The sequence below is a fragment of the Lemur catta genome, chromosome 24 (assembly GCF_020740605.2).
Source record: "Lemur catta isolate mLemCat1 chromosome 24, mLemCat1.pri, whole genome shotgun sequence".
Classification (NCBI taxonomy): Eukaryota; Metazoa; Chordata; class Mammalia; order Primates; family Lemuridae; genus Lemur; species Lemur catta.
Window position 1 is genome coordinate 1,152,645 of NC_059151.1, and position 27,550 is coordinate 1,180,194.

General features: G+C 39.7%; 1 protein-coding gene across 2 annotated transcripts in view; it reads left to right on the forward strand.

The window, feature by feature from the left end:
• The first annotated feature begins 1,358 nt into the window (after positions 1-1,358).
• Positions 1,359-27,550, forward strand: part of CFAP299 (cilia and flagella associated protein 299) — a 194,536-nt gene continuing 168,344 nt past the window's right edge. Inside the window, exons 1-2 of one of the 2 annotated variants that reach the window (XM_045536911.1) lie at positions 1,359-1,508; positions 10,541-10,671. In XM_045536911.1, the coding sequence (XP_045392867.1) occupies positions 1,398-1,508; positions 10,541-10,671 (242 nt within the window). In that variant the 5' untranslated portion in view covers positions 1,359-1,397. The remainder of the gene's footprint in view (positions 1,509-10,540; positions 10,672-27,550) is intronic. The other variant, XM_045536913.1, reaches the window with a different exon arrangement.

Consider the following 27,550-nt stretch of genomic DNA (forward strand, 5'->3'; position numbering starts at 1 on the left):
ATGCATTTAGTTATTGACAAGTGTGCATGCAAAGTCACATTTTAAAGCTTTGGTCTTAATTTGTCACAGACTCACTGAAAGCCGTTTTGGTTGTGTTGTTGCCATCCTCTCCTTCCGTCTTGGTCTTCTGTCACGGAAGTCAGAGACGCTAACGCTGATGGGCCCTGGGAAGAAAGCATTTTCAAAGAAATTTGAAAATCTGAGAGTAGGCAACAAGTTTTTTTTAAAAAGTGGGCTAGCACTTCTGCATTGCACTATTCCTAGGACGGTAGATGTTTTAAAAAGACGTGGCAAAGGTGAAGATTTAGAAGAAAGGTAAAAAAAGAATCAGAAAGATAAAAATGTTAATGAGACTCTAGCAAAAAAAGCAACACTGGGACATCCTTTAATATAGTCACACAAGTACGTATTTGTGTTCTGTCCATTAAAACAACTTTAAATTTTAACTATTAAAATAACTTCACATTTAAAGTACTTCCTGTTGAAACACAGTAGGACCCGGAACGATCTACTCTTGGTTACTGAAGTCAATACTTTTGTGTTTCTTTGACTAATGTCAACCACATCATTTTGCCACATGGCGATAGTACCTATTTATAAAAGCTTTTCATTTTCATTCATAAACACATGCTAAGATATCGATACATCCAGTGTCCAGACTATTTGGCTAGCAGCCGCCTTAGTCACGTCTGAACTTCCCTCGAAATCATACCCATTTTACCTGCTTTTGCATGGGAAAATCAAACTGCTGACAGCAAATACAATTTTTTTTTTCACAGTGACTACAGTTAGTGACCTTCTGCGTTAATATTTGGAAGACTTTTTCTAGCTGGACACGTAACATCTTTGTTTCAAATCAGCCACGTTGTTTCCTAGAAATCATACCGTAGTGCTGGGCAATTTAATTCCACTTTGGTCACAGGACCGCGTCCACAGGCTTGTTTTTGAGACCCTCTTCTTGCAAAGCACCCGGGTATTTCGGTCCTGGGCATGACACTGTTTGGGGATGAGATTGACAGGCAGCTGATGCATAAAGTATTTTGTCTCCACACCCCGGCAGCGTCGTAACGTTCGATTCCGGATTCCCGCGTCGCCCCCCGTCGCCCCCCGTCGTCCCGAGGCCCGACAGGTGAGCGGGGCCGGACCACACCTGAGCTCCCCGCGAGTGGACTCGAGACGGGGGTCCCCGAGTTAGGCGGGGTCTCAAAGTCAGTCACAAGCCCCGGGGCGGGAAGAACGTCGCAAACCCCGCGCCCGCGACAACGCTCGGGGGAGTCGAGTGGGCGGGGCCTCCGCGCGCAGTGGGCGGGGCCTCCTCGGGCAGTGGGCGGAGCCTCCTCGGGCGCGCGGGCGCGCGCGCCTCGGTCGCTAGGGACGCTCGGGCCGCGGCGGCCGCGATGGAGCGGGAGGAGGGGCTGACGGCCGTGGACAATGTGGTGACACAGTTCCACACCTACGAGGACTTCCTCGACTCGCAGATCACCACGGTGGACCTGTACTACCTGGAGGTAGGCACGGGCGGCGCCGCAGCACCTCAGGGCCGCCCGGCGCCTCAGCGTCGCGGGCCGCTCGCCCCCTGGCGGCGGACGGCGCGGCCGCGCGGGACCCGGATGGCGGCGCCGGGACGGCGGGTCGCGCGGCCTGGGGTCCCCCCGCGCGGGAACGCGCGCGCGCGCCCGCTGCGGTCGTGAATGTCGCGAGCGCGGCCTCGCCTGTCCCCTCCCGGGCCGGCCTGCCGAAGTCCCCTGTGAGGACGGAGGCGGGCTCGCTGCTCCTCTTCCTCCGCCACTTACAGGAAAGAGTCGCTTTCCAGGGCCGGTGGCGACACTCACCCTGGGGTCATATCGGGCGTTTGGTGTCACGAACTCCCGCCTCCCGCCGAAGGTTCCAGAAAGCCTTTGCCGACCGTGCGGGCTCCGGGCGGTCGCGCAGCTGCGCAGGCCGCTCCTGCCTCGAGGTCGTCGGGCTAACGCGGGTGACAAAAATACAACGACAAAAAAAAAAAAAAAAAAAAGGCGGGAAATTGGATCCCGCGGTCGCCGCCTGGAGCCCGGCAGGTCCCGCCCGGTTATCCGCGCTGTGGAGACGCGGGGGACCGGGGTCGCCTGACAGGAAACGCGGACCAGCGGGAAAACCGGCGCCCGGGCCCGGGAGGCCGGGACGGGGGTGGCGGGTCCCAAAGCCGCGGCGCGTCCCCGCCAGACGCCCCCGGGGCCTCGGGCTCCGCGCGGGCGGCGCTGCCCTGACTCCATTTTGGCGGGAAAGCGCTCGGGCCGCCGCCCAGCTCGTGCGTTTTCGGGGGTTCACGGTTTTTTGTGTTTTTTGTTTGTTTTTTTTTTTTGTTTGTTTGTTTTGTGACAGAGTCTCCCTTTGTTGCCCGGGCTAGAGTGAGTGCCGTGGCGTCAGCCTCGCTCACAGCAACCTCAAACTCCTGGGCTCAAGTGATCCTCCTGCCTCAGCCTCCCGAGTAGCTGGGACTACAGGCATGCGCCACCACGCCCGGCTAATTTTTTCTATATATTTTTAGTTGTCCGGTTAATTTCTTTCTATTTTTCAGTAGAGACGGGGTCTCGCCCTTGCTCAGGCTGGTCTCGAACTCCTGACCTCGAGCGATCCTCCCGCCTCGGCCTCCCAGAGCGCCGGGATGACAGGCGTGAGCCCCCGCGCCCGGCCGTGAGTCAGAACTTTAAAGGTCTCCAAAATGAAAGACGGTGACTATATTTGGGGGAATGATAAAGAAATTTACTTTTTAAGTTGGCATTGGTTAGGCTTATTCTTACTGTACTTTCATAAACAATGAGGTGAAGATTTAGTTGACTGATGGTAATAAGGCAAGTGTACTTATTATTGTGTTGGTTAATGACAACTTTTAACGTGCTGTTAGGTCTGGAGACCTACATTCTCGAATATTTTCTGTGGACAAGTTAATTGCCCACTTAGGTCACACAGAAACAAATAAGACTCCTTAGAGAAATTCCTTCAGTAGCGTGGCAAGCATGTTTCACAAATCACGGATCATGCTATGTGAGGTGATCCTTTTTCTCTTTTTCAGTAATTTTGTTTGAAAGATGCAAAGTTTTTAAACATCTTATTTTATTTTAATTGAGGTTATCATGTACCACATCATGTTCTGAAATACATATACATTGTAGAAAGGCTCGATTGAGCTAATTAACATGTGTTACCTCACATAATTATCATTTTTGTTGTGGGAACACTTGAAGTCTACCCTCTTGATATTTTTAAAGAATACAATATATTGTTTTTAACTATAGTCACAATGTTATATAATAGATCTCTTGAATTTTTTGAATGGAATAAATTTTAAACAGCAAATTATTAATAGAGATAGCATATTGAGGTTTAGTAGAGCAGTCATGAGAGTTTGGTTCTAATTCTGCAATATTGTGTTTTTAATCCACTGAAATTGCATTTTTTTTACCTGCAAAGTAAAAGAGCTGGACTAAATTACATTCAAGGTCCTTTATGTCTGTAAAATTGTATGAGTCATCTACATTTCCTTCTATTCCCATGCATCCTTGTATTTATCTAACCACCTGTTTAGTTAATAATCCTTCACCAAGTGCCTGCTGTAGTAGAAACTGCCTTAATTGCTAGGAGTTTAAGGAAGAATCTATTTTAGATTTGACCTCAGTAACCTGACTTTAGTATAGTGCTTACAGTCCAGTCTAAGTTTTGGTTATTCAGCAAACATTTTACACGTATTTTCTATCTTCCAGGTGCTCTTTTATTGTGTAGCATATTCCTCTACTGCCAAAAATTCCATTAAAAAATTAGTCTCAATGATTCACTTACAAAATAGCCATATTCTCTGTGCTGGATCCATTCTCTACCTTCTCTACCTGTATGTGTGGCCCTGGAAGATGACCTCCAGGATTATTAATCCTGTCCCTTTGGCTTTGGATTGGTTTCAGCCAACAGAAGACACCAGCAGGAGATCAGAGGTCTGGAAGGAAGTGGTTAGAAGATTTATTCCCTGTCATCTTCCTGCTGGCTGTGGTTTAGAAGTGGCTACATTCCTTAGGTTTGGCCAGCTTCTCATTCCATCAGCTATAACACTCTTTCAAGGGTCTGGCAGTGCTCAGAGCTCTAGGAATTGCTTCCTCTCCTATCTCCTTTTATGCCTAATGGTGTTAATGGCTTTCCACTGTTGCTAGTGCAAGGCGGCTTCACCATCCCATGCTGGTTTTCATTAAATTTGCCTGTATCTTTGTAAATAGTGCTTTTATTCTTTTTAGTCATCCCTTTTCAGTTTGCCAATTATTTGCTGTCATAACCCTGACCTCTATATAATCATTTAACATCTGAGACCGTGATAAGTACACAAATAGTGTATGACTATAACCGTAATACGTTTTATATGATACTTGGTTAGGAAGAAAGGGATGTATGGAAAAGAATAAAGAATGACACTAGTTAATTATTCGATGAGCTAGAGAGAGGTAACGTGGTTCAGAAGAATAAAAGAAGCTTTTCATTTTATATCCACTGTGCTTTGCTTGTTTTACTAGATAGCTATAAAACATTAAAAGAAATTTATCACAGTTTCAGCAATTAGATTTATTTCTGCTAACCCAAATAATATTTGTTCTGGGAGCTAGTACCATCTAATTTAATTAACCTAATCCCCTACATCAATATACAAATAGCTTGAAAAGTTTTGGCAAATTTATTACAGTGTTATTTTCCAGGTTCTTTTTGTAATTATTCCATTAAATAAACACAGTCCCTTCATTTCAATGGCTGCTTATGACCACTGGAGAAATAAAATTTCTGATTAAATTGCTTTTCTCAGGTAAAGAATCAAAGAGTGTTAGAATTATTTGCAAATTTCCCTAGTGGATCCCAGTCATGGCTAAATTATTTATAGGGATAAGCCGCATGGAGTTTTACTTAAAGCATTATTTTCCCATTATTTAGAAAATAGAAATCAATAAATCATATGAATTAAACCTTTTGGATATATTTTAAAATATTTTTGGCAGTGGCTGGGCATGGTGGCTCATGACTGTAATCCCAGCATTTTGGGAGGCTGAGGCGGAAAGATCACTTGAGGCCTAGGAGTTCAAGACCAGTCTGGGCAACCCAGTGAGACCCCATCTCTACAAAATATGGACATAGTTAACTGGATATAGTGGCACATGCCTGTAGTACTAGTTACTCAAGAGGCTGAGGCAGAAGGATCACTTGAGCCCAGGAGTTTGAGGCTACAGTGACCTCCGATGATGCCACTGCACTCCAGCCTGGGCAACAGAGCAAAACCCTGTCCTAACAAAAATAAAATAAAATAAAATTGGCATTTATTGATTAGGTGAGACTCTAGGGGAAATCCAGTAACATAATTTACCGTCATTATACAATAAGCCAACTAACAAATGACCATTGTATTTTTCCCATTATTTATTGCATCAAGGTACATAATGAATACTGCGTGAAAAATCTTAATTCATGTATTTTAGAATCAGCTACAGTCTTTTGTTTATTCAGTGGAAAAAAATTGGCATGCACTGAAGAGGAGTTCTATATTTTTCCTTCAGTGGGGTGATAGCAGTGCTTCTGCCTAAATAAAATGTCTAGTTTCCGCATGGACATGAATTTTTTTGATCAGGGGTGAAACTCAGCCAAGAATGCTATATCCCTAATACTGCTAAAACTCTTATCATAATGATATAATTAAAATTCCACGCGATTAATATCCTCCTCAGTGTCTCAACTATGTCTCAAACAATTCCCTAAAATCTATATTCTGTGTATTTAGGTGGTGGTTAGGAAGGGGTGCGTGGAAATACCTAGCAAAGTTTTACTTTCTAACCTGATTAGTGGTTAGAGTGGTGTTTATCCTATATTAATTCACTAAGCTCTACATCTGTTTTGTGAGACTTTCTATATTTTCGTAGAAATATATGTTTTATTTTACAATAAAGAAGTTTTAAAAAGCTACTGACTAACCAAACTTCACCTTTAAGAAATCTTTAAAATTGAATGATACAGTAATCAGGGGGTAGTTTTGCTGAAAAACCTCAGTCACATTTTGATAGTTTATCAGTAAAATAATTAGCCGATTAATCTGTTCTGGATATTTAACTTCCTAGGGTTTTGAACCGATAGTGACAGCTAAGCAGTGTTTACTTGCTAGAAGAGATCCACAGTATCCAAGATGGCAGTGCTAACAAATCTAGTTTATCACAGAAAAGGGACGACAGCGTGAGAGTGAGGCAACGCGGCACAGCCAAAGGCTGCCTCCCAGCGAGGGGTGTGGAGGGGCCGGCTGCAAGCCCAGGCCATATGCAGCGGAGAGTCGTGTGTCCACGGAGAGTCACCTCCTGCTGTGCTGAGGGGCTCTGGTAGAGACAGAGCAGCTGGTTGTGGAAACTCCAGGGGACTCTGCAGTCAGAACTGCCCAGGATGAGCCGAGTTTCCTCAGATCCACCAAGTCACAGGGCCAGGCAGGCCCAGCAACAAGGCATCATCAGATGGGAGGGTGGCACCTCTGGGGTGAAGCGCGACAGGAACACAGCGGGCGTGTTAGCTGCACGAGCAAGAGCCCAGATCCCAGGTATTCTACCACTCTGGGATGCACATCTTCCTCTCAGCTCACACCCATGGCTATACGGGGACTCTCTTATGACTGGCTCACGGAAAAGGAAAAAGTCCAAATTTGGTTTATAAAGAGCCGTTTGGTGTGCGGTTCCGGGCTGAAAATGGATGATAGCACCTGCACTACGGCCTCACTCAGGCCAGGCCTTCAAACGGTGGTAAGGGCGTCTGCTTTGTGTGCGCAGAGAGGTGCCCGCAGTGAGGATCAGTGAGGATGCGTAGGCAGCAGCAAGCGTCAGGACCTGAGAATTTGAAGAGGCTCTTCAAATTGGGCAGGGGATTGTCTGCGTTCCACACAGACCCCTCCTTACCCTCATCGTGTAGTTGCAACTCAATTTCCTTTTGATAGTTAGGCTTGCTACCCCAGCCAGCATAGTAACTGCCTTCTTTCCTTGTTAATTCACTGGCCCAAAGCAGCCAGACGGCAGTCTCCACTTCCATTTTAGTGGAATCATTGTTGTGCCCCTGTGGAATCATTCCTCTTTTGGGAACTGAGACTGGTAGAACAGCAGATCCCAAAATTGTGGTAAGAAGAAGCAAAATTTTGATAATGGATTAGTAGGAATAATAATGGGAAAAGCTGATATGATTTTCGCCCCTTGATTTCTACACCTGTGCATCCTGGCTACGGAAGAAACAGCACCATGTATCACTTGCTGATTGTAGTCTGTAAAGCATCCTGCAAGACGTTACCCCAGGCTCACGGCTGTCACCCCTTAGTTAGCGTTGTAACTGGCCTTTGAAAAGTCTGTCTCACTGTTCCATCAAGCCCGATACTTGAGGCTGGTGGGGAACGTGGTAAGGCCTGTGAGTTGCATGAGTGTGAAGCAATTGCCACGCTTCAGTTGCTGTAGATGAGTTCCATAGTCAGACGCAAAGTTGCGTGTGATACCATGATGGTGAATATGGCAATCTGGAAGTCCACAGGTGGCAGTTTCAGCAATATTGTGCACAGAAAAGGCACATCTATCCAGAATAAGTACCTCTGTTCCAGTGAGAACGAAGTTCTGACCCTGTTCTGATGGGAGAGGTCCTATGTAATTAACTTGCTACCAAAGTATCCAGCTAATTCTCGAGCCCTGAGCTCATCATTTCCTTTCTCCAAGGCCTCCAGCATGCTTAGAAACAACCAATCTCATTATACTTCCTATTTCCACAAAAATGTCCTGTCACGTCTGTTACAGGCTGAATCTTGTCATCCCAAAACTCCTGTGTTAAATCCCTCAAGTACTTCAGAGTGTGACCGTTTTTGGAGATAGGGCCTTTAAAGGGGTGATTAAGGTGAAATGAGGTCACGTGGGTGGGCTGTAATTCCATGTGACTGGTGTCCTTACGAGAAGAGGAAATTAGGACACGAACTGAGGTGCAACCAGGTGAGGACACGGCGCGAGCGTGGCCATCTGCTGGCCAAGAAGAAAATCCTGAGAGTAAACCCAACCTGCAAACACCTGGATCTTGGACCTTCAGAACTGGAGAAAATAAATTTCTGTGGTTTGAGCCGCCCAGTTTGTGGTATTTTCTTACGGCAGCCCTGGCAAACTAATACAGCAGCAAATACATATTTTCCTAAAACCTTGTCTTTACTGCAGGTGTCTAAAGATGATAAACTATGTAACTTTTGCTTCTTCATTCCACAGACTACGCACACACACACATACACACACACACACATACTTTTTAATAGAGATTTGAACAAGATCTTATACAATGTCAGAGCTGTTTATACAGTTTATGAGAGACTGTTTCTTTGGCATCTAGTGCTAGAGCCTGAGGTCAGACTGAAACCTGCAAGGATGAGCTGGAATCTGTGAGGACAGACTGAGACCTGTGTCAGGCTCTCACCTCTTCTACCCTCTGATTTCAATGGTGGGGCCTTCTTCAGGAGAAGCTGGCACCTGGCTAAACACGCACCTGGCCCAGAAGTTGGAGAAGCTGAAGAAAGAGATCCTGCAAAAGCTAAAACAATATGCCTTCCACTTCACGTCTGCCTTCTAAATATGTTACAAATGTCTCTTGCTTTTTCAATAGACCATGCCACTTATTGCGATATAGATTAAGTGACAGCGAGTGTAAAATGATCTAAATGATTTTGTGTAAGCCAGGTAAGGTACACAGGAATGCAGAATTCACTTGGTATACAAAATAAATACAGCGACTTTATGAAATTCTCTGTTGACCACAAGGAATTTGTATTCTTGTAAAAGAGTCTCACGGTCTCACTAAGCTGAGAGTCTTTTCTATCAAGTCACTTTTAGTGATGTATTTAAGGAAATTCATACTCAGATGATCTCACTTTTGTAAATCAAACCTCAAATCTGCATTGCTTTGTCTATTAAAGATCAATTCCACTAGGGGGAGGCATTTGCTCAGTTTTGTTGTTCACACGAACAGGTAAGAATAGAGAAGTCTATTCAGGAGGGGAACATCTCAGGAGGCCAGCAGCCTCGGGTCTTCCACGGCTGCTGCTTCGCATTGTAGTAGCTTGGCAAATGGGTACACATTGCTACCTGGAATTCAGTATTTTCTTTTAATGTTGAGCAGAGGAAATTGGCAGGTTTCTAGATTTATATTATCTAATTTTTTTATTTTGTTAGAATACTTACAACTTTAAAATAGCCACTATGGGTTGAATAGATTATTATGTAGGCATCCTAAGTTTTCTCATTTAATTGTTAGACAGTACTTACATTCAACAGTGATGTACTAGTTAAGGGTATATAACAATAAAATATATGCTGTTTTCACTATATTTCAGGTATTTTATATTTAATTAAGATGATAATAACCATTATTAATATATAAATACATTTATGCAATACTTCAATGTTTATACTAGTAACTTCATGTAAAATGGTACCTCTTCAAATCATGAGGAAACAATATTCTTTTCTGAGTATATCATGTAAATAAGAAAAATGTATGAGACATTTCTTTTCTTTTTTTTTTTTTTTTTTGAGACAGAGTCTCGCTCTGTTGCCCAGCTAGAGTGAGTCCATGGCGTCAGCCCAGCTCACAGCAACCTCAAACTCCTGGGCTCAAGCCATCCTCCTGCCTCAGCCTCCCGAGTAGCTGGGACTACAGGCATGCACCACCATGCCTGGCTAATTTTTTGTATATATATTTTAGTTGGCCAGATAATTTCTATTTTTTTTAGTAGAGACGGTGTCTCGCTCAGGCTGGTCTCGAACTCCTGACCTTGAGCGATCCACCCGCCTCGGCCTCCCAGAGTGCTAGGATTACAGGCATGAGCCACCGCACCCGGCCGAGACATTTCTTAAGTACCTGAAATATATAAGGCCTAAAATATTGTGGGGTAAGTTTGTTTCAATTTGGAGTTTTTTTGTGGTTATTTTCTTGGGTTTCTACTTTTCTGTTTTTATCAGTAGCAACATTATGTGGAAACAATATCTTTATAGTTAAGTAGGAAATCCATCTGCTCCTCTTTAGTTTGTATTTGAAGTTATAATATTCTGTATCATCAGTTAATTCATTTCCAGGAAGTCAGTCTCTGAAACACTGAAATTTCTGAAAGTAGCCTGGTTCACTTTCTGTGCCAGGTTTTTAAAAAGTCTTTCTTGTATGAGCACTATTGTCTCTCATTTTATTGTTTTAAAGATACACTATTAATTATCCACAGCTGTTCTCATAAATTGATCAAAAACACAATAGGCTTTTGTCCTCCAACCCCTTAAAAAAATTTACAGGCTGATATTTTTTTTTTCTCTTATGTCTACAAGAATGGGAAGACCAAATCTGATGTGTATAAATGTGTTCTTAGAAAGAATTCTAGATTTTCATATCTAATAGATCATGTCTCATTGTGAAATAATAAATTTAAGTTGTCATTTAAAACAATTACTTGGTATATACTGAAGAAAGTAAGATATTTGCCCACACATGTACCAATTGGTTTTCTCTTTAGGATGAAGGCTTGGCACGCCAGTTGGTGGAGCTCGGCTACCGAGGGACCGGAGAGATAGTGACAAGGGAAGATTTTGAAGCAAGGAAGGCAGCTATCGAGATTGCAAGGCTGGCTGAAAAAACTCAGAAAAAGTAAGTGCCCAAGTTCCAAATCAAGATTTTATGTGATATTCTGCATTGCCTGGAAATTCCAATTTTGTGGGTATTGTAGAAATTTAGAAACAGTGGCTGGAGCAGGTAAAACTTGGAATATCGTGTTCTGCAGACTCGGAAGTGGAGCAGCTGTAATAAATATGCTTATTTATTTGCAATAATGCCACACGTGACTGTGTGCTACTAACTGAAGAAATATAAATACCAGGTCATCATACCAATAAAGTCCTGTAAAAAAGTAAAAATATTATTGGTTTTATACATTTATGTACTAAAAATATGAGTGACTTTTGCTATAGAACTCTTTGTACTTTTGAGGCCTATAAATCTTCGACATCATTTATGTTCTGACATTTTTCTAAGCATTGATTGGTTCACCTTTATGAATAATTGCTGACCTGAATCATTTGACAATAGACTGATTTGAGTATATTTTGTGTATGATGTAAGGAGTAATTAGTAATAATATTTTAACTATCAATTGCTGATATGTGCCAGGCACTGGAGTTCACTTTACACATTTTAACTTGTTTAATGTTAACAACCACCTTGGTGGATGTAACTCTCCATTTCACAAACTGAGTACATAGAGTTTATATCCAAGTTTATACAACCAGTAAGAGGCAGAAGCAGGATGAAAACTCAGGCTGGTGTCAGAGCCTGGATTTTTAACAATATTCTCTTGCCTCATGTAATAAAATATGCTATTACATTACATATATCTAGAATACAGCCTATTCCTTATACGTTATTCCATGTATTCCCAATCATATAAGTCACATGACGAAACCAGTAGTAAGGTAACATTATAAGCACTGCCTGACAATATTGGGTTTGGAAAAGATGTTATGAAATGCACGTTTATCTTAATCAGAATCTAAGTACCCTGTTTAATTCACTCTAAATAGCAGATTGGGCAGTGGAGCTTTTTGATGACTAAACGTTCATGTCCTCAATATGTTTACTTTAACACAATATTAAATCAGTCTTGAAAAGGTACAGGTGTGTTTGGGTAGCTTTTCTCTCTAAGTAGTGAATTTGTAACATTAACCAAAATGTTTTTGCACCTGGATTTGGATAGCGATAACAAACTTTCTCAGCCTTAGAATAAATTGGTACTCCTACTTAAAAATTTCTTCCGTGATTTTAAAATATTTTAATTCTAAATAGTTTTGGAATGGCCCATGACAATCAACAAATAAAATTTGTTTACATAGGTGCTACAAAACCTTTGCTTTTAATAGAGATTTTTGTTCTTTGCAACAAGTTAATAATCTTCAAGCAAAGAGGTTACAGTATAAGAAATAAATTTTTTGTGTGTACGGATTCCAAGGCTGTTTGTTGTCCATGGGTTTAAAATGATTCTTCTGTTTTGAATCTTTTTCCTTTTCTTTTTTTATGGTCCTACCTGACAGTTCTGATTTTGTTCGTTTCTTAACGTGAAGATTGTTCCATTTATAGACTCTTTGCACTGGCTATTCTTTCTTCTTTCTACCTGGAAAGCTCTTCTGCCTTTTTCTATACATTTTAACCTTTTAATATGTTTTGTTGTTGCTATTGTTTGTTTGTCAGATACTTCTACACAGCTTGTTAGATTATATCATTCTTGAATTAGAAGAAAATGGATTTCTACCTCCCTATCATGAAGAAAACATGTTTCTTAAATGTTATCGAGATGTAAATATTGATGGTTATTTCATGGATTGCAATAATTTTGATTTTGTTTTCTAAGCTTTTCTATTTTAGCTTTTATAGAAGGTAGAACAATGTTGTGAAGCAGTGAGCTTCTAAATTTTGTCCTAAGTGACAGGAATTCTCTGAAGCACCTGAAATCTGATCTGAGCCTTGGAGACAGGTGCCAGAGGTGCTGGCACACATGAGCACAAAGCAGAGAGGCTTAGAAAGAGCACAGTGTTTTTGGGCAAAAGGGCAAGCACACCACTTGGAATGTTTTATCAAGAGAGGGATACAGAAGTGAAAAGTAATCCTTCTGCTTTATTTGGCATTTTTGCTGCGTTCGCTTTTGGTCTTTGCATTTGGCAAGAACAGGGAGACTCTGGAGAAGGTCCAGCGAGGGTCAGCAGAAGTGATGTAAGGAGTGGGGACCAGCTCCTGAGAGAGGGCTGGGTGGGATCAGGACTGTTTAGCTTGGAGAAGGGAGGACTCAGGGTGATTTAACTGTCTTCAAGTATTTGAAAGGTTATTATATGGAAGATGCAGAACAGATGTTCTTTACTTTCACAGGAGGCCAAATAAAAGGAAATACTTTTAAATTGTAGCAAGAGAAAAAGTTCAGTTGGTCATAAAGATGGACATAAGTATAAAGAAGGGATTAAACGCTGAAACAGGTAACCAAGGAATATGGGGAAGTTTAATCCGTGGAGATCTTTAAAACTAGGATTAGACAGCCATCTGCCTTGGACAATTTAAGTGTCTTCCCACCTCAGTGCGGGGAACTGCCCTGTATCTCCTTTTGAAACTCTTCCAGCTCTGAGATTCTACACATGTTGTTTTCACTCTCCTGGCGTTACCTGGAAGAAAGTCAGTTAGGAGCATTTATCCAAGGATAGAAGGTAGAATTTAGCAGAGGCAGAGATACAAGGGTTACTTGGTATTTACATGGGTATCTTTGACCTCCTCCTAACTAAACAGGTCTTGGTGATTGGACCATGGAGGAGAAAGTGTTTCTTACCTGTCCACGTGTTGAACTGTAATATATGTGGCCTTTTTCTCTGAACTTTCTGGATCTGCAGTGATAATTTATGACATTATAACAGCTGATATTATATTGAGGATCAAGCATTGCATTAAATTATCTCACTTAATCCCAGGGAGGTGATTTGTTTCTTCTTTCACAGGGAGGCAAACCGAGATTTCGAGAAATTTAATCATTAGCTTAAGGTCCTTTAACAGGTTAATGAAGAATTCAAACCTTGGCCTGCTTGTTTCTTTTTTCTATTCTAGGGAGAAGTTGTATATACGTGTACAAGCATCTTCCATTGATATGGGCAGCTTTTTTTTTTAATATTAAGGATTAGGTTGGCTGCAAAAGCAATAATCTGCATTAGGAAAACATGAAGAAATATGTGTTGAATGAATGAGGGCCAAGACTTAGGTTTGGGGTAAAATTTGATGATATTTTATGATATGTATCATAATTAAATTGCTCCTCTCCACCAAAGCGGCGTTCTATATAACCAAGGATGTTTCTTTCCTTTGGATATTTGACCCATAATTATGATAATTGAATGGTGGCCTTTTAAATCATAAAAGCTTTACCATTCAAATAAGCTTTGGAGTTTGAGCATCAAGACTTCCAAAAGTCTACAAGCAACATGAGCTATTGAAAACTTCCACAGTAAACTTAAACCCAAAATAATAATATACTGTAACTCTTTTAGAGGAAATTTAAGAAAGTAACAATTTGTATGTACTTAATTCACTAGTTTTTAACTGTCCTCAAGCATTACTTTATTTAATTTTGATCACTTCCTAAGGTTTGGTACAGTTAACTTAATCTGAGTCTTTGTAATTCAAGTAAGAAAAGCTAGTACTTCTGGGAAAAATGTAGGTGAATGAAAGGAATATAAACAATCTAAACTTTTAATTAAGAAATTAGTAGTTTTCGTGATATGGTATTTATCTCTTTTTTTAGAAAAATAGTACCTCTCTCATTTATTTATTTAATAAACAACTTTTGAGAACCTGAAGATATATATTATGCACTATTAATTTGTTAGTAAAAATGTGAATTCTTTCACTGTTTTTTTTTTGTTGCTGTTTTGTTGGGAAGCTTATGAGACAAATAGGTGTTAAGGGCCCTTGAATGTTATTTTCTAGAATAAGATTTCTCTTTGCCCACTTTCTCTTTTGCATTCCATTATTGAGACTTTTACTTCATAGTAAAGACAATGAGAAAACAATTATATGTTGATATATAATAAATAACATTTATTGAACATTCACCCTCATTGCCCACAGAGGGCACCATCTGAGGTGTATTCTATGCAGTGACTTGCTTCTGTATGACAAGTACTGCTTTGAAAGGTTGGCACGTATTGTCTCTTCAAATCATCATAATCATCCTATGATCTAGGGGCTTATATTAGGCCCCTTTTATGGAATAAAAGAATGAGTTGCAGAGAGGTTAGGTACCTTACCCAGGTCCCTCAGCTATAACAGTAAATAAAAGAGTGAGGATTTTTAACCAGGCAGCCTAGGGACCATGTTTATGTTTTTGTTTTTGTTTTTAAATTTCAGAATATTATGGCTTAGGCTCGTGTTATGCTTCCTCTCTATTCAAGACCACTTGCCTATGCAAAATCTCGTAAAAGTCATTTTGACTGTTCCAAGCTTCTGCACTTTGTTCCTGATCAGTAGTCTTAATCAATACACAGTTATTTTTTCGATTATTAAACATTAAGCATAAAAGCTTTACAATTCAAATAAACATGTTTATTGTAAACTACTATTAAATAAATGTGTTTTTCATGACACATTTTGAGATACAAAGTTAAGCAAGAAAAAGCCCCTTTCATTAAGGAGCTTACAGTTCAGAGAGAGGAGTAACACATAAATTCGACTACATTGCTTGAAGGAGAACGTACTAACTCGCATAAACAACATATTTCAGAAGCACAAAGGAGTGAGAGATTCATTCTCTCCTGGCACGTGTGGTGCGTGGACCTTGCCCCAGGGAGAGGGAGCTGAAGGATCTGTATGAAGTAGGGTAACTAGGGATGTGCAGTATGCAGTATGGGAAATAGGACATTCTTTCCAGCAAGTTTGCTCACCGAGGATTCTGAGGATGCAACAAGATGTAGACATGTGTCTCAATTATTGCTGGGTTATTAATATCAGGAAATGGCACCCTGAACATAACATGTACCTACCCATCCGTCTGTCTATTTATTCTTTCACCAAATCCTGAAAGTAATTTCAGTTCATTGGGATAATAATTATCTTCCTTAATGGGTATGCATTTTTCAATCTCAAGAAGACTTAGAGCATAGTGAAAAATGTTTAAGACTCAAAATTATAGCTTTAATATTTGTGTGTTAAAGAAGCCTTGGTTCATATTTAGTATTTATTGTATACACTTAAAATGAGTAACAGATTTCAGGTTTTTAGAAAGGTCCCTTGTAACTTGAAATTAAAATGTACAATTGAGTAATTGGTTTCAGCTTGTGATTTTAATTATAAATGTTTCTAAATTTATATATTGAATTGGAACATTTAAGAGAATTAAGATTTATTAAGCAGAATTTAAAGTGTTAGAGAAGAATGTGGTTTGAATCTAAATAATCTTGTTTGCAACCCAAAGCTACCTGTGCAATAATATCAACAGTGTGGGTGAAAGTTTAAGTGGAGTGGGTTTACTAGAGAATGGAAAGAATGGGATTGCACAGCAAGTGTAGACCCAGACTTTGGTGTCATTACTTGGGCATTGACGGTGGTGCTGCCTGTGGCTTTGAAGCCTTACCTTTAGGAGACTGTGCGAGCAGCAGGTATCCCTGCGAGGGGGGCCACAGTGGGAGAAGACGGCAAGATTGTAGGTGAGCTCACCTGTTACACCTTTCAGGGTGGGACCCGAGAGCTGGAGATGATTCAAGCCGTGCAAACAGGGACTGCCACCTGCAAATGCACCTTATGACCTTTAATGAAGCTCTGTTTGTACCTGTAGACTTTAGAGCTGAGACTTATTCTACTGGGGAGGAGGGAAGAGGAAGGAAAATCTGGGATAGTGACGGGATCAAGGAACTGGAGAGAGTGGATGTCTCAGTGATTCGAGATGAGTGGAACAGATACTCATTTTTCAGCTGGGTTTCTTGAAGTACTAGAACCCAGAACCTCAAAGTAAGGAATGAAGTTGACTCTCTTTCTCCAGAGCCTCGTCATGGTCACTCATTCCTGCATTTGTCTGCATGTTTTGTGTTATTCTTTTCTGTTTTTAACTGCAAACCTGCTTCTCTGTTTCTGTCTTTATGCCATAAAATGACTGTTGCAGTCTTTTATGTCTTCCTGTCCAAGCACTCAGAAACGGATGAAAGTTGTGAGTCAGAATTGCAAAATTCCAGGAGAAAAAAATGTGATTGACCCAGGTCTAGTCATTTCTGGCTAAGAGGGCAGGATCATCTGCCCCACTGACCTCTTCACCAGCATGAATTTCCTCTCTTAAAAGGAGACCCAGTTGTCTTCTTGGAGGAGGGTGAGAGGGGCATGGCAGAAATGGGGCCTGAGACAGGCAACTGGAGAATAATATTCCAAATCCCATTTTTCAGTAGAAGCCAGTTTAAAACTTTCTTCCAGAACATCAAAGAAATTTTACATAGTTCTAAAGTAGTTTTTCATCAAGTGTAAGGAATAAGATGAAGTACAGTAATTAGGTTGATGATTTGCAAAGCTTTTTCTTTAAGTTGTTCCTTCAGCAGGATACTTTTGCCAGTGAAATCTCATGTGCAGCTCCACAAGGTAAAACAGATGCAGGGGCAATGCTGTGGCTGAAGTATTGTCAGGGGGCATGGAAGCTTCCCTGCCCATCCTCTGAAGGATGTATTGTGTATCCTAAGAGGCTGCATCTTCTACTTCTGTGACTAACCCCTCTGCACCCCCAGCATCCAAACTACTCCTGAGTTAGCTTAGGGGAATGTCATCTTTCTTGACATATTTATTTACTTATATGTACTCTTCTCTTCATTTTGGCACGTATATTTTATTTTTCCTCCTCTATATATTTGTTTAAATTTTTAATATACTTTATCAAGATGTGAAGAAACTCAATTTCAAACGACTAATTGGCATGTTTCCACCCATTTCTTCTTGTATATTTAATTATAAATTTTTAATCTTATTACAAATTGACAATTTATAGTTGCATATATTTATGGGGTACATGATATTATTATTTATGAGTACAGCGTAAAGCAATTACATCAAGCTAACACAACCATCACCCAAATACTTATTTGTTTGTGGTGAAAACATTTGAAATTTACTCTTTGCGATTTTGGAATGTACATTTCACTATTATTAACTATATTCACCACAGTAGAACCCCCCCAAAAATAAAACGTATTTTTTCTAACAGATTTTGTGCCGTTTGATCATCGTCTTCCCCTTCCCATGCCCCCCACCCTCCCAGATTCCGTAACCACATCTCTGCTTTCTGCTGCTCCAAGTTTGATGGTTTCACATTCCATTCATAAGCAAGAACATGTGGTATTTGTCTTTCTGGCACGTGTATCTTATGTGAAAAGTGTCATACATGTTTGTTTAAGTACCACGAAGGGCAGGACTTTGCCTTTTTGTTTCCATGTTGTGACCCTACCCATCCAAACCACTGTCTGAAATAGATGCTGAAGCAATAGTTGTATTGAATAAATATAGATAAATTAATAAAATTATATAGCTACGGACGATCTCACCCTTTTAAAAAGATTCTCCTAACAAAATTCTAGGGGGTGGTGCAATAAATATTTGCTGAATTAAATCAACTTAAAAATGAAAATAGGACCTTCATCATTAATCCTGCTTGGTAATATCGCAGTTGTAGCGGTGGCAACATATCTAACAAAATTTTGGCAGACTTTCTGGATGAGCTAATGTGTGGTCAGGCTTAAGAAATGACTTAGGAGCTTAAAAGTTGGTACTAATTTTCTATGTTTCTGAGTGTCCCCTCCCCAAATAAATCTACATTACAAAGGATGTCAAATAAAAATAATCTTGTAAACATTTATCGCTGGCATAAAAATCACTGCCTCTTATACAGTCTAGTGGATTACTAATTTGTGTGCAATTCTATTTCAGCACTTTGAATCTGAGTGAAATAAACTTTTGAATTTTGTTCTTCAGATATGTTTGTAATCTGGTCACTAAACTAGTAGTTTTATATAGTGTTTCGGGAGCCTGGAGGGCTCTGCAAAGCCTTGGCGGGCTCGGACTGACCTTTCCCTGCCCTGGGGGAGCCGTGGGTCGGCGGTCAGGACGGGCTGCTCAGGCCGCAGGGGGTAAACGCGCCTGGGCTGGGCCCCTATCCAGTAGCGCAGGGTTTCTGTGGGGAGGGGTAGCTGCTCCCCCAATGGCCACTTCTCGGTCGCCCCCACACCCTGTAAAATTGAGTCAGTAAATGCTGTGAAGGGTGTGCAAATGTACCTTAGTAGGAGGCACTTGCTGAAAGGAACAAGCTGCAAAGTGTTTCTGGGCCCTGTGACCAGCGGTCCCTCCGGAGCAGTGCGCCAGCGCCCCAGGCGGGGTGGGCCCGGGACCCCCAGCTGAGCCCTGAGTCTCTGCGCTGCGGGGCTGGGCTGGGCGAGCCTGCCCTGAGGCTCCACAGAAGCCGGCGAGGTAGCTGCGGTGGCAGGAGTCAAAGGTCTGCTCCGGCTTCTGGGCAGAGCTGCCAGGAAGGAGCCAAGCAGCCCCACCCAGCCGGAAAGCCCGCTTGTGGGGGCAGGACCCCTGAGATGCACAAACCGGCCGGTGGGCCTCGCTCCCCTCCCCCGCCCCTCTGCTCCGCGGTTTCCCCGCATCTGCGGGCAGGAGGGAGCCCAAGCCCGCAGGGTCCCCCGTGACTGTGCCTCGCTCTGGACTCTGATCTGTGTTCGTTTTTTCTCTTTCATCTAAAACTCCTTCCTGCTGAGATGCTCTGGCAGCTGGTGTCTCTGGTCAGCCGTCTTGCCCAGAAGTCCTATTTTCTTCAACTTCAGTGGGGAGTGTTGCAATTGTGTCAGTTTTATGACATTATTGTGTTGACTTAAAATTTGTCACTTATTTTTTGCATCAGGACTATTAGCATGGCATATTGTTCATAAAATCTTAGGATGCATGTCCAGCTTTTACCCAAGTGTCATCTTTCATCCAGCAGAACATTAGTACCTCATGAGAAGTGTGCAAAACTGAGGAAATAGGATAGGGTAGTAAGGAAGAGATGTATTTTAGCAGAGAAATTCATTAGAAATATGTTTATTTTTGTATTTCATGGTCAATCAATTGTACAGTCAAGCAGTTTGGAAGCCATATCAAATGAAATTAAATTCTAACTTGATACTATTACAAAGTGATAATAATGGCAGTAATGGTTATTTTACACCGTCACCGGGTAGTGTACTACATGCTTTCTGTGTTTTGAGTCAGTTAATCCACAGAATAACATTCTGTGGGGACATATCACTGTTATCCCCATTTCACAAAGGAAGACCTGAGGCTGGAGAGTTTACATAATTTGCTCAAGTCTCGTAGTGTGTTTAACTAAAATACGAACCCAGACTATCTGCCTTTGGAACCTATATTCATAACCACTGGCTTTCCTAAAAGTTATTGTATACTGTTTTAGTTTTGTTTTTTGATAACAACAGACAGATATAGCAAAACACCAAACTAACTCCCCTCAAAAGAAAAGCACAGTAAAATAACAACTACCAAAAAGCAAAACCCTAAAAATGAATAATGACCCCAAACCTATTAACAAATGTTCTCATTATTGACATACTTATTGATAATGTTTGGCATATTTATTATATATGATATCTTAAAATAGTACTGCTAACTATTTAACAGACCTTGGCTACAAAAATCTTCTGGTGGCATTAACTCCATGCAACCGTAAAAAGAATCCTTGCTAAATGCCAGCAAATGAGGTGGTAATAACTTCAGGCTACTTTGCTCAGCAGGGAAAGACTCAGTGGAGGGAAAAAGAACTGCTTTCAAATCTCTTAATTTTTCAGTATAAAACAGTGATATGAGGTTTAGCTGTGCCTGATGAGCCATTTAAGTTGAGGATGTATCAACGTGAAATAAGATAGATTTTACAGAAACGATTTGTTTTGTAAACTTAGCATTCGGACTCCACAGCGTGACTGCCAGTGCTTCTGTCGCTGTTAGAGGGCAGAGCCCCTGCCTCCTTCCCGCACACCTGTGTTTACAATGAGGCCTTGGCAGCACTGACCCAGCCATCCCTCACTCCAGCTTTCGGTTTGCTGCCAGCCACGGCGAGCCACGCGGCCCTGCACTTTCTCTGGCTAGCGCTGTTGGAATGTTGATTTAGGAGCCCTAGGCTTGGAATTTAATAGAAATCAGTTTGTTGAGTCTCGCTCATTTTAGAATGTTGCACAGACATTTCCTTCAAGCCCCAAACTAGAATCGATAATGTCTTATAGATACTGTTGAACTTTAAAAAGGGGAGTACAAGAGGGAGTTATTTTCTTGTAACTTTTTGCTTTTATACTGCCTTAAGATGTTTCCCCCCATTTCTGTCTCTCGGAAAACAGGGATCATGGATTTAAATTAGTAAGCTGTTTAGTAGAGAGCAAGGGGGCAGGGGAGTAATGGTTTTTTGAGGCTTCTTAGGTTTCAGGTATGAGACATTAAAGCAAAAGAAGTCTAGAACAACACATCTACAGTGGCAGTTAAAATTTTTGGATGCTACGTTTTTGTTTTTAATGAAATATTTGATGCATAATTAACCTTTTTTCCCCAAAAACTATGCTATTGCTGTCAGAACCCAATGGATGAAATAGTGGAATGCATTGGTCCCTTGATTTCTCTGTTCAAGTACAGTGAGTGTAAATGGGGTGATTAATTGCTACTCCATTCATTGATTCATGAATGAACTATTATAAACTATTTAGTACTGGCTTTGCAACAGATACATTGGGGAAGAAGACAATTAGCTCCTGCCCTCAAGGAGCTTAAATTTTATTAAGGGTTAGAGGAAAGCAAATAGACTATTAAAATACAGTATTACATAAATACCAGAAGTGTTAGAATAACCTGGGAACCCACAGGAGCGACCTCTAACCCAGGTGTTGTGGGGCCAGGGAAGCCTGTGTAGAGGGAGGTCCGACCAAACTGAGACCTTATGGATGAGTCTGGACCAACCAGGTACGGATCAGGGTAAAGGCATTCTAGGTAGAAAGCACAGCAAGTGTGAATTCCCAAAGCCAGTGACATATTTCTTTGAGACAGACTGAGTAAAGTGAGTCCAAGGGCCAGAATCATGAATCCCTCCCAAGTTGTTCTAAAGTTTAATTTTAACTTTTATAGTTTTGATATGTTTAAATGGTACCATGCTTTTAAAAATCCAATGTGTAACTTTTTTAGGGAGGTAAACTATATCTCACAAAGTATTTATTTTATTTGGAGATGTTGTGCCCTTTCTGAGTAAAAGAGGAAGAACACAGCTTATTTAAAAAAATCAGAAATTTTGTTTATTCAACAAAGTACCAAAAGAGTTTGTTACCAACTATATTAAAACTAGACGTCTAAAATAAAAAATTTCTACTACTAAAAATATTACTGTCAAGTAATTCTTTTTGCTATTTAAAACACATTTGACTACTTAAAATTTATGATTTTTAAATTGGAATTTGAGTCAATTTAATACTTTCATCATGTTATGACTATGTCTCAAATTCCTCCAATCTCAGATTATCAGGATTTTCATTAAGCAAAGGAACATATTGAGTAATAAAAATAAGAAAAATAGTGTGTTTATTTGGACACTAATGTTTGAACACATATTTTACCTGATAAATATGACTTTATATATATTTTTAACTTATTAAATTGTGAATCTTTTCAAAGAGCTGACAAATTAACTACTGACATGACAAATATTTATTTGTTCCTTATTTTAAAGATGGAAATAACATGATTGTAATTAGAATCTGGCTTTTCTGCCTGAAAATTTCCTGGGTGGAACAATAAATTTAAAGTCAGTTTTTGAACCCATAATGCTAACTGCAGACTTCTCAACGGAGACCTTACAAGCCAGAAGGGATTGAGGCCCCATTATGAGTCTTCTTAAACAAACAAACAAAAAAACCTGCCAGCCTAGAATTTTCTGTCCTGCAAAGCTAAGTTTCATATACGAAGGAGAAACAAAGACCTTTCCAGACAGGCAAATGCTGAGGAAATTTGTCAAGACAAGACCTGCCCTGCAGGAAATACTCAGAACTGCATTGTACGTGGATCAGCACAGTGGTCACCTCCCCACCAGGGTACAACCACCCACGAGCTACAGCTCAGAGCTCATATGAAACAACAGCACAAGAGATAAAACCAAGCAATAAGGTATCCCCAGCATGAGGAACAGAACAGCATCCTCCACATCAATTCCATCAATCAATATGAAAGGTCCGAATGCCCCACTCAAGATACATAGGCCGGCTGAATGGATGAAAATATACAACCCAAGTATCTGCTATCTCCAGGAAACAAATCTAACCCACAAGGACTCATAAAGACTCAAGGTGAATGGAAGAAAAAAAATATTCCATGCGAACAGAAACCAAAATAAAGCAGGTGTAGCCATTCTTATATCAGATAACATAGACTTTAAATCAATAATAGCAAAGAAAGACAAAGATGGTCATTATATAATGGTAAAGGGAACAATTAAACATGGGTATATTCACACCTAATGGGTGCGGTGTGTACCATCTGGGGGAACGGACACTCTTGAAGCTCTGGCTCAGGTGGGGCAAAGGCAATATATGTAACCTAAACATTTGTACCCCCATAATATGCTTAAATAAAATGTAAACATGAAGACATAACAATTCTGAATATTTATGTATCTATCACAGGAACACCCAGATTCATAAAGAAATATTCTACTAGATCTAAGCAAAGAGATATACGGCAGCATTGTAATTGCCAGGGACTTCAACACCACGCTGGCAGAACTGGACAGGTTATCCAAGCAGGAAATAAATAAAGAAACACTAGACTTAAACAAGACTCTAGAACAAATGGTCCTTCAGATGTTTACAGAAGGTTTTACCCAAAACTACTTAATATACATTCTTTGCATCTGCACATGGAGCATTCTCCAAGATTTATCATATCTTAGGCCACAAAACATGTCTCAATAATTAAAAAAAATAGAAATCGTACCATGTATCTTAGACAACAGTGGAATAAAACTAGAAATCAATTCCAAGTGAAACACTGAGTTCTGCACTAAGTCATGGAAATGAAACAACTTGCTGCTGAGCAATGATTGGGTCAATATGAAATTAAGATTGAATTCAAAGGATTCCTTGAGCTGAATAACAAAGGGAACACAAGCTATCAAAATCTTTGGGATTCAGCAAAAGCATTCCTAAGGGGAAAATTCATATCCTTTAATGCGCACATCAAAAAGACAGAATGATCACAAATTAACAATCTAATGACACATCTCAAGAAACTAGAAAAGGAAGAGCAAACCAAACCCAAAACCAGCAGAAGAAGAGAAATATAATAACTAAGGTTGGAGCAGAACTAAATGAAACAGAAAACAAAACAAAGGATCAACAAAACAAAAAGTTGTTTCTTTGAAAAGATAAAACTTTTAGGTAGGCATGTACCTTAGTGAATATTTACTGCATTGGGTTGGATGATGCCAAAGTTGAGGTTAAGATTGCCAGTTTATCACAGCCTCTATTCAGAAAAAAAAATGACTCAGGGAGCTTGAAGTACAAAAGTATGGATTGAAGATTTTTGAAGAAAAATTATTTAATAATTAGAAACTTTAATAAATTTACAAGGAGAATTTGGAGGTACCTTCTTCATCCCAAGGCTTTTAAAATATTTTCTGCGTGTAGTTAATAGCTTTTGTGGGATGTGAGGACTCCATAGTCAAATATTATAACTTTGGAAAATACAAGGTTAAAGAAAATCAAGCTGATTTCTTTATTGGAATATGCTAATGTGAACGAGGAAATCAGCTAAAATACTTTTATACTACATGGAATACACTGGGAGAAAACAACAAATGTTTCGATCATTAATTTGTCTTCAACTGTTAGGTAAGATACGGACACATTTCTGGTCAAAAGTACGAGCATTTACAACAGATTGGTAAAGTAATGAACTATTTGTTAGGAAACCTGGTCTATTTCAAATCATAGAGAACATTGTAAAAATCCATTAATTGAACAAATTCAAACTAGATATTTTAATTTCAAGCAATTATGGGGAATACTTATTGCAACCTTATGCAGAGCTACATCACTTTAGTACAATAAACTTGTTTAGTTCCAAAAAGTTAGTCTAAATCTTGGAATTTTAGATCGAAAAAAATCTTTATATTGGTACTGAATTAAGTGGACACCTGGAACATTAACACATTTTGGGAAGCCTTACGAGACCAAGTGACAAAAAGCTCACAGCCTATTACCATAAAGCTAAAACATATGTTCTGATTTATACAAGCCAAGTATCTGCTAATGGTCGTATCCAGGTTTTTCTTTTTCACAGTTATACACAGCTGTAGCAATTTAATGTGGGCCTGGGCAATACCTAGTTAATATATTCTTTTCCTTATGTACTAGGGCATTTTCCTTAAAACACATTAATGCAAAACTTTTAAGTGTGTTCTTGCTGCAAAAATTATCCTCATAAATGCTTTGTTATGGATTACATAGTACTCTGAGGATTTTTTTAATAAAGGTCTAAGTGGGAATTGTGAAGACGTTGCTGGTTGTTGATTATTGTGTTAAAAGGCAAACTGAGGCACAATTAAAATGTAGAGTTTATTTGAGCAAACAGTGATTTCTGAGTCAGGTGGCTCCAAATCAGAAGTGGCTCCGGAGGTCCACCAAGGGCACATGGCGGGAGGCTTTTATAGGATGAACAAGGAAGGAAAGCAAAGAAAATATTTGTTTGGTTACGGTTCTACAGTTGGCTTATTTGTTCCATCCTGTTGGAAAGTTCCTATTTATATAACTACAAGTTAGTTGGTTGCTTCTGATTGGTTGAGCTTAAGTTCTGTTTTTCTAGAATACAAGTATTTACAGGAGATGGCCCAAGTTTTGCTTACATTTGCAGTTTAAGCAAGGTTAAGGTTATGTTCAAGGCCTAACTGGTGTCCTCTGCTCAGGGCTATTTTAGGCCTAGTCTCCATTTTAATTTAACAACTGGATAAACTGTTCTAAAAGATTACACTCCCAGGATACTATATCTCTATCAAAATGAGTTTTCAATTACCGTATAAGTTGAAAAACTTCTGAAGTTCCGGTACTGTGTGTGTTCTGATCATTTACAGCTCAGCCCAATTTACAAAGAGTTTGCAATATAAAAATATGCTTGCCTATATTTTTAAAAAATACTCTGTATTAATTTAGCTTATAAATTATCTAAACAATTAAGTGCTATTGTGAAAGATAACTGATGTCCCCACATGTATTTATTATTCCTGGAAAAATGTCAAAAAGCCCAACAAGCACATTTTTATACCATTGGTCTCCTTAAGGCTTTTAAGGAGAAATGGCACATTCTCCCCCATGACAGCTGGGAAAGCATGGCCATAGATATTTCTAAGAAGAGGCAAGTCTTTGTTGAAAAAACAGTATCACTAGAGGCAGCCAACAGATGTTCTGTGGATTTTAGGTCTGACCGGTAACGACAAATAGGCCAGACAAGGATGCCAGTACTTTATTGAAAGCGAGGATACTGTTCTGAAGTTCATAGTTGGTTGTCTCTGGAGAATTTCCATATGCCACAAAAACAACATAATATTCTAAAATTATCAACCACCACCATTAAAATCCCCCTAAACTCATAGCAAATAATATAACATTTTAAAATTTATTTATATTAGTGAGTTATTGATTTTTAAAATTCACTGAATTAAAACTCATTGCCAGATATTGTACTTAGCTTAGCCAAAGGGATATTTTTAAACTCTGTTGAAAGAATAAATTCATCTATTTTACTGGATTTTCAAAGTACATATGAAGTAATTTTGTTAATGTGCAATTTTTTCTTGAGAAAACTTGGATTACTGACTGTAGCCACTAAATGCTGATAAAATTTTAAAACTGGAAGGGAGCTTGGAGACCTAGTCTTTATTTCCTTATTTTATAGATCGAGGAAACCATGCATGACCCTGAGGGCTTAAAAGTGACTGGTTTAAAAACTACATGCTAATTAGTGGCAGAGGTGGGCTAAAATTCAGGTGTCCCTACTTCTAAACCTGGAAATAGGATATATTAATATATTTGAACTGTTATACATATTTATTTGTTACTAGTTAATATATGATGATAGTGCTACCATGTATTTTTCCCTATGTATTCTGCCCGTGTATGAGCCTGATTTATATTTAGGACCTGCTACATGGCTAATACTCACTATCCAACATTTAATTTAGAGAGCCCATTTCGAGAAGGGAAGAGAGAATATTTTTGTGTCTTGGTATATATGTTATTTGAAAATATGAGAATGCACATGTTTTGAGTGATTATATGAGAAAGGATTACTATCTAAAGCTGGATAGTAATGAAAGAAGTGGAGGAGTCTGAAAATCTTGTAAAATGGCTCCATAACTGCACAGGTGGCAACTCTATCTGGGAATATAGAATTTAAGGAAAGATTTTATTATGCTTGAAATTCTTTTACCAGAAGTGTGTACTAGATCAATAAGAAAGTACACATTAAACTCTTTGCAATAATACCAGTCCTGGCTCTAATGGCCTTTTCTCTGTTCTCTGTGAACAGGTTTTAAGAGGATGAGAAAAATTCAGAGTGAAATACCGAGGACTGTCACTTTAGTCTATCATTTATTTAATAATAACATCACCTATAAATTATTCTTTTTGAAAATATTAAAATACTATTCAGGATTATAGTTATCTTAAGAAAACTCTTAAGTTACCCAAGAAATGAGAAGGTTTTAGCAGATAAATGTAGTAAAATATCTTGGCATGAAGGCTATAGGGACACAAAGGACAAAGCAATAGAGAATAGATGAAGGAAAACAGCCTTTTCTGGGCAAAGTCAGGAGAGGTAGCGATACTATATTGTTTTCAATAATCTAATAACATCATCTAGCATTGGAGGACTTACTACACTAAGTCAGGCCCTGTGCTCACTCTGA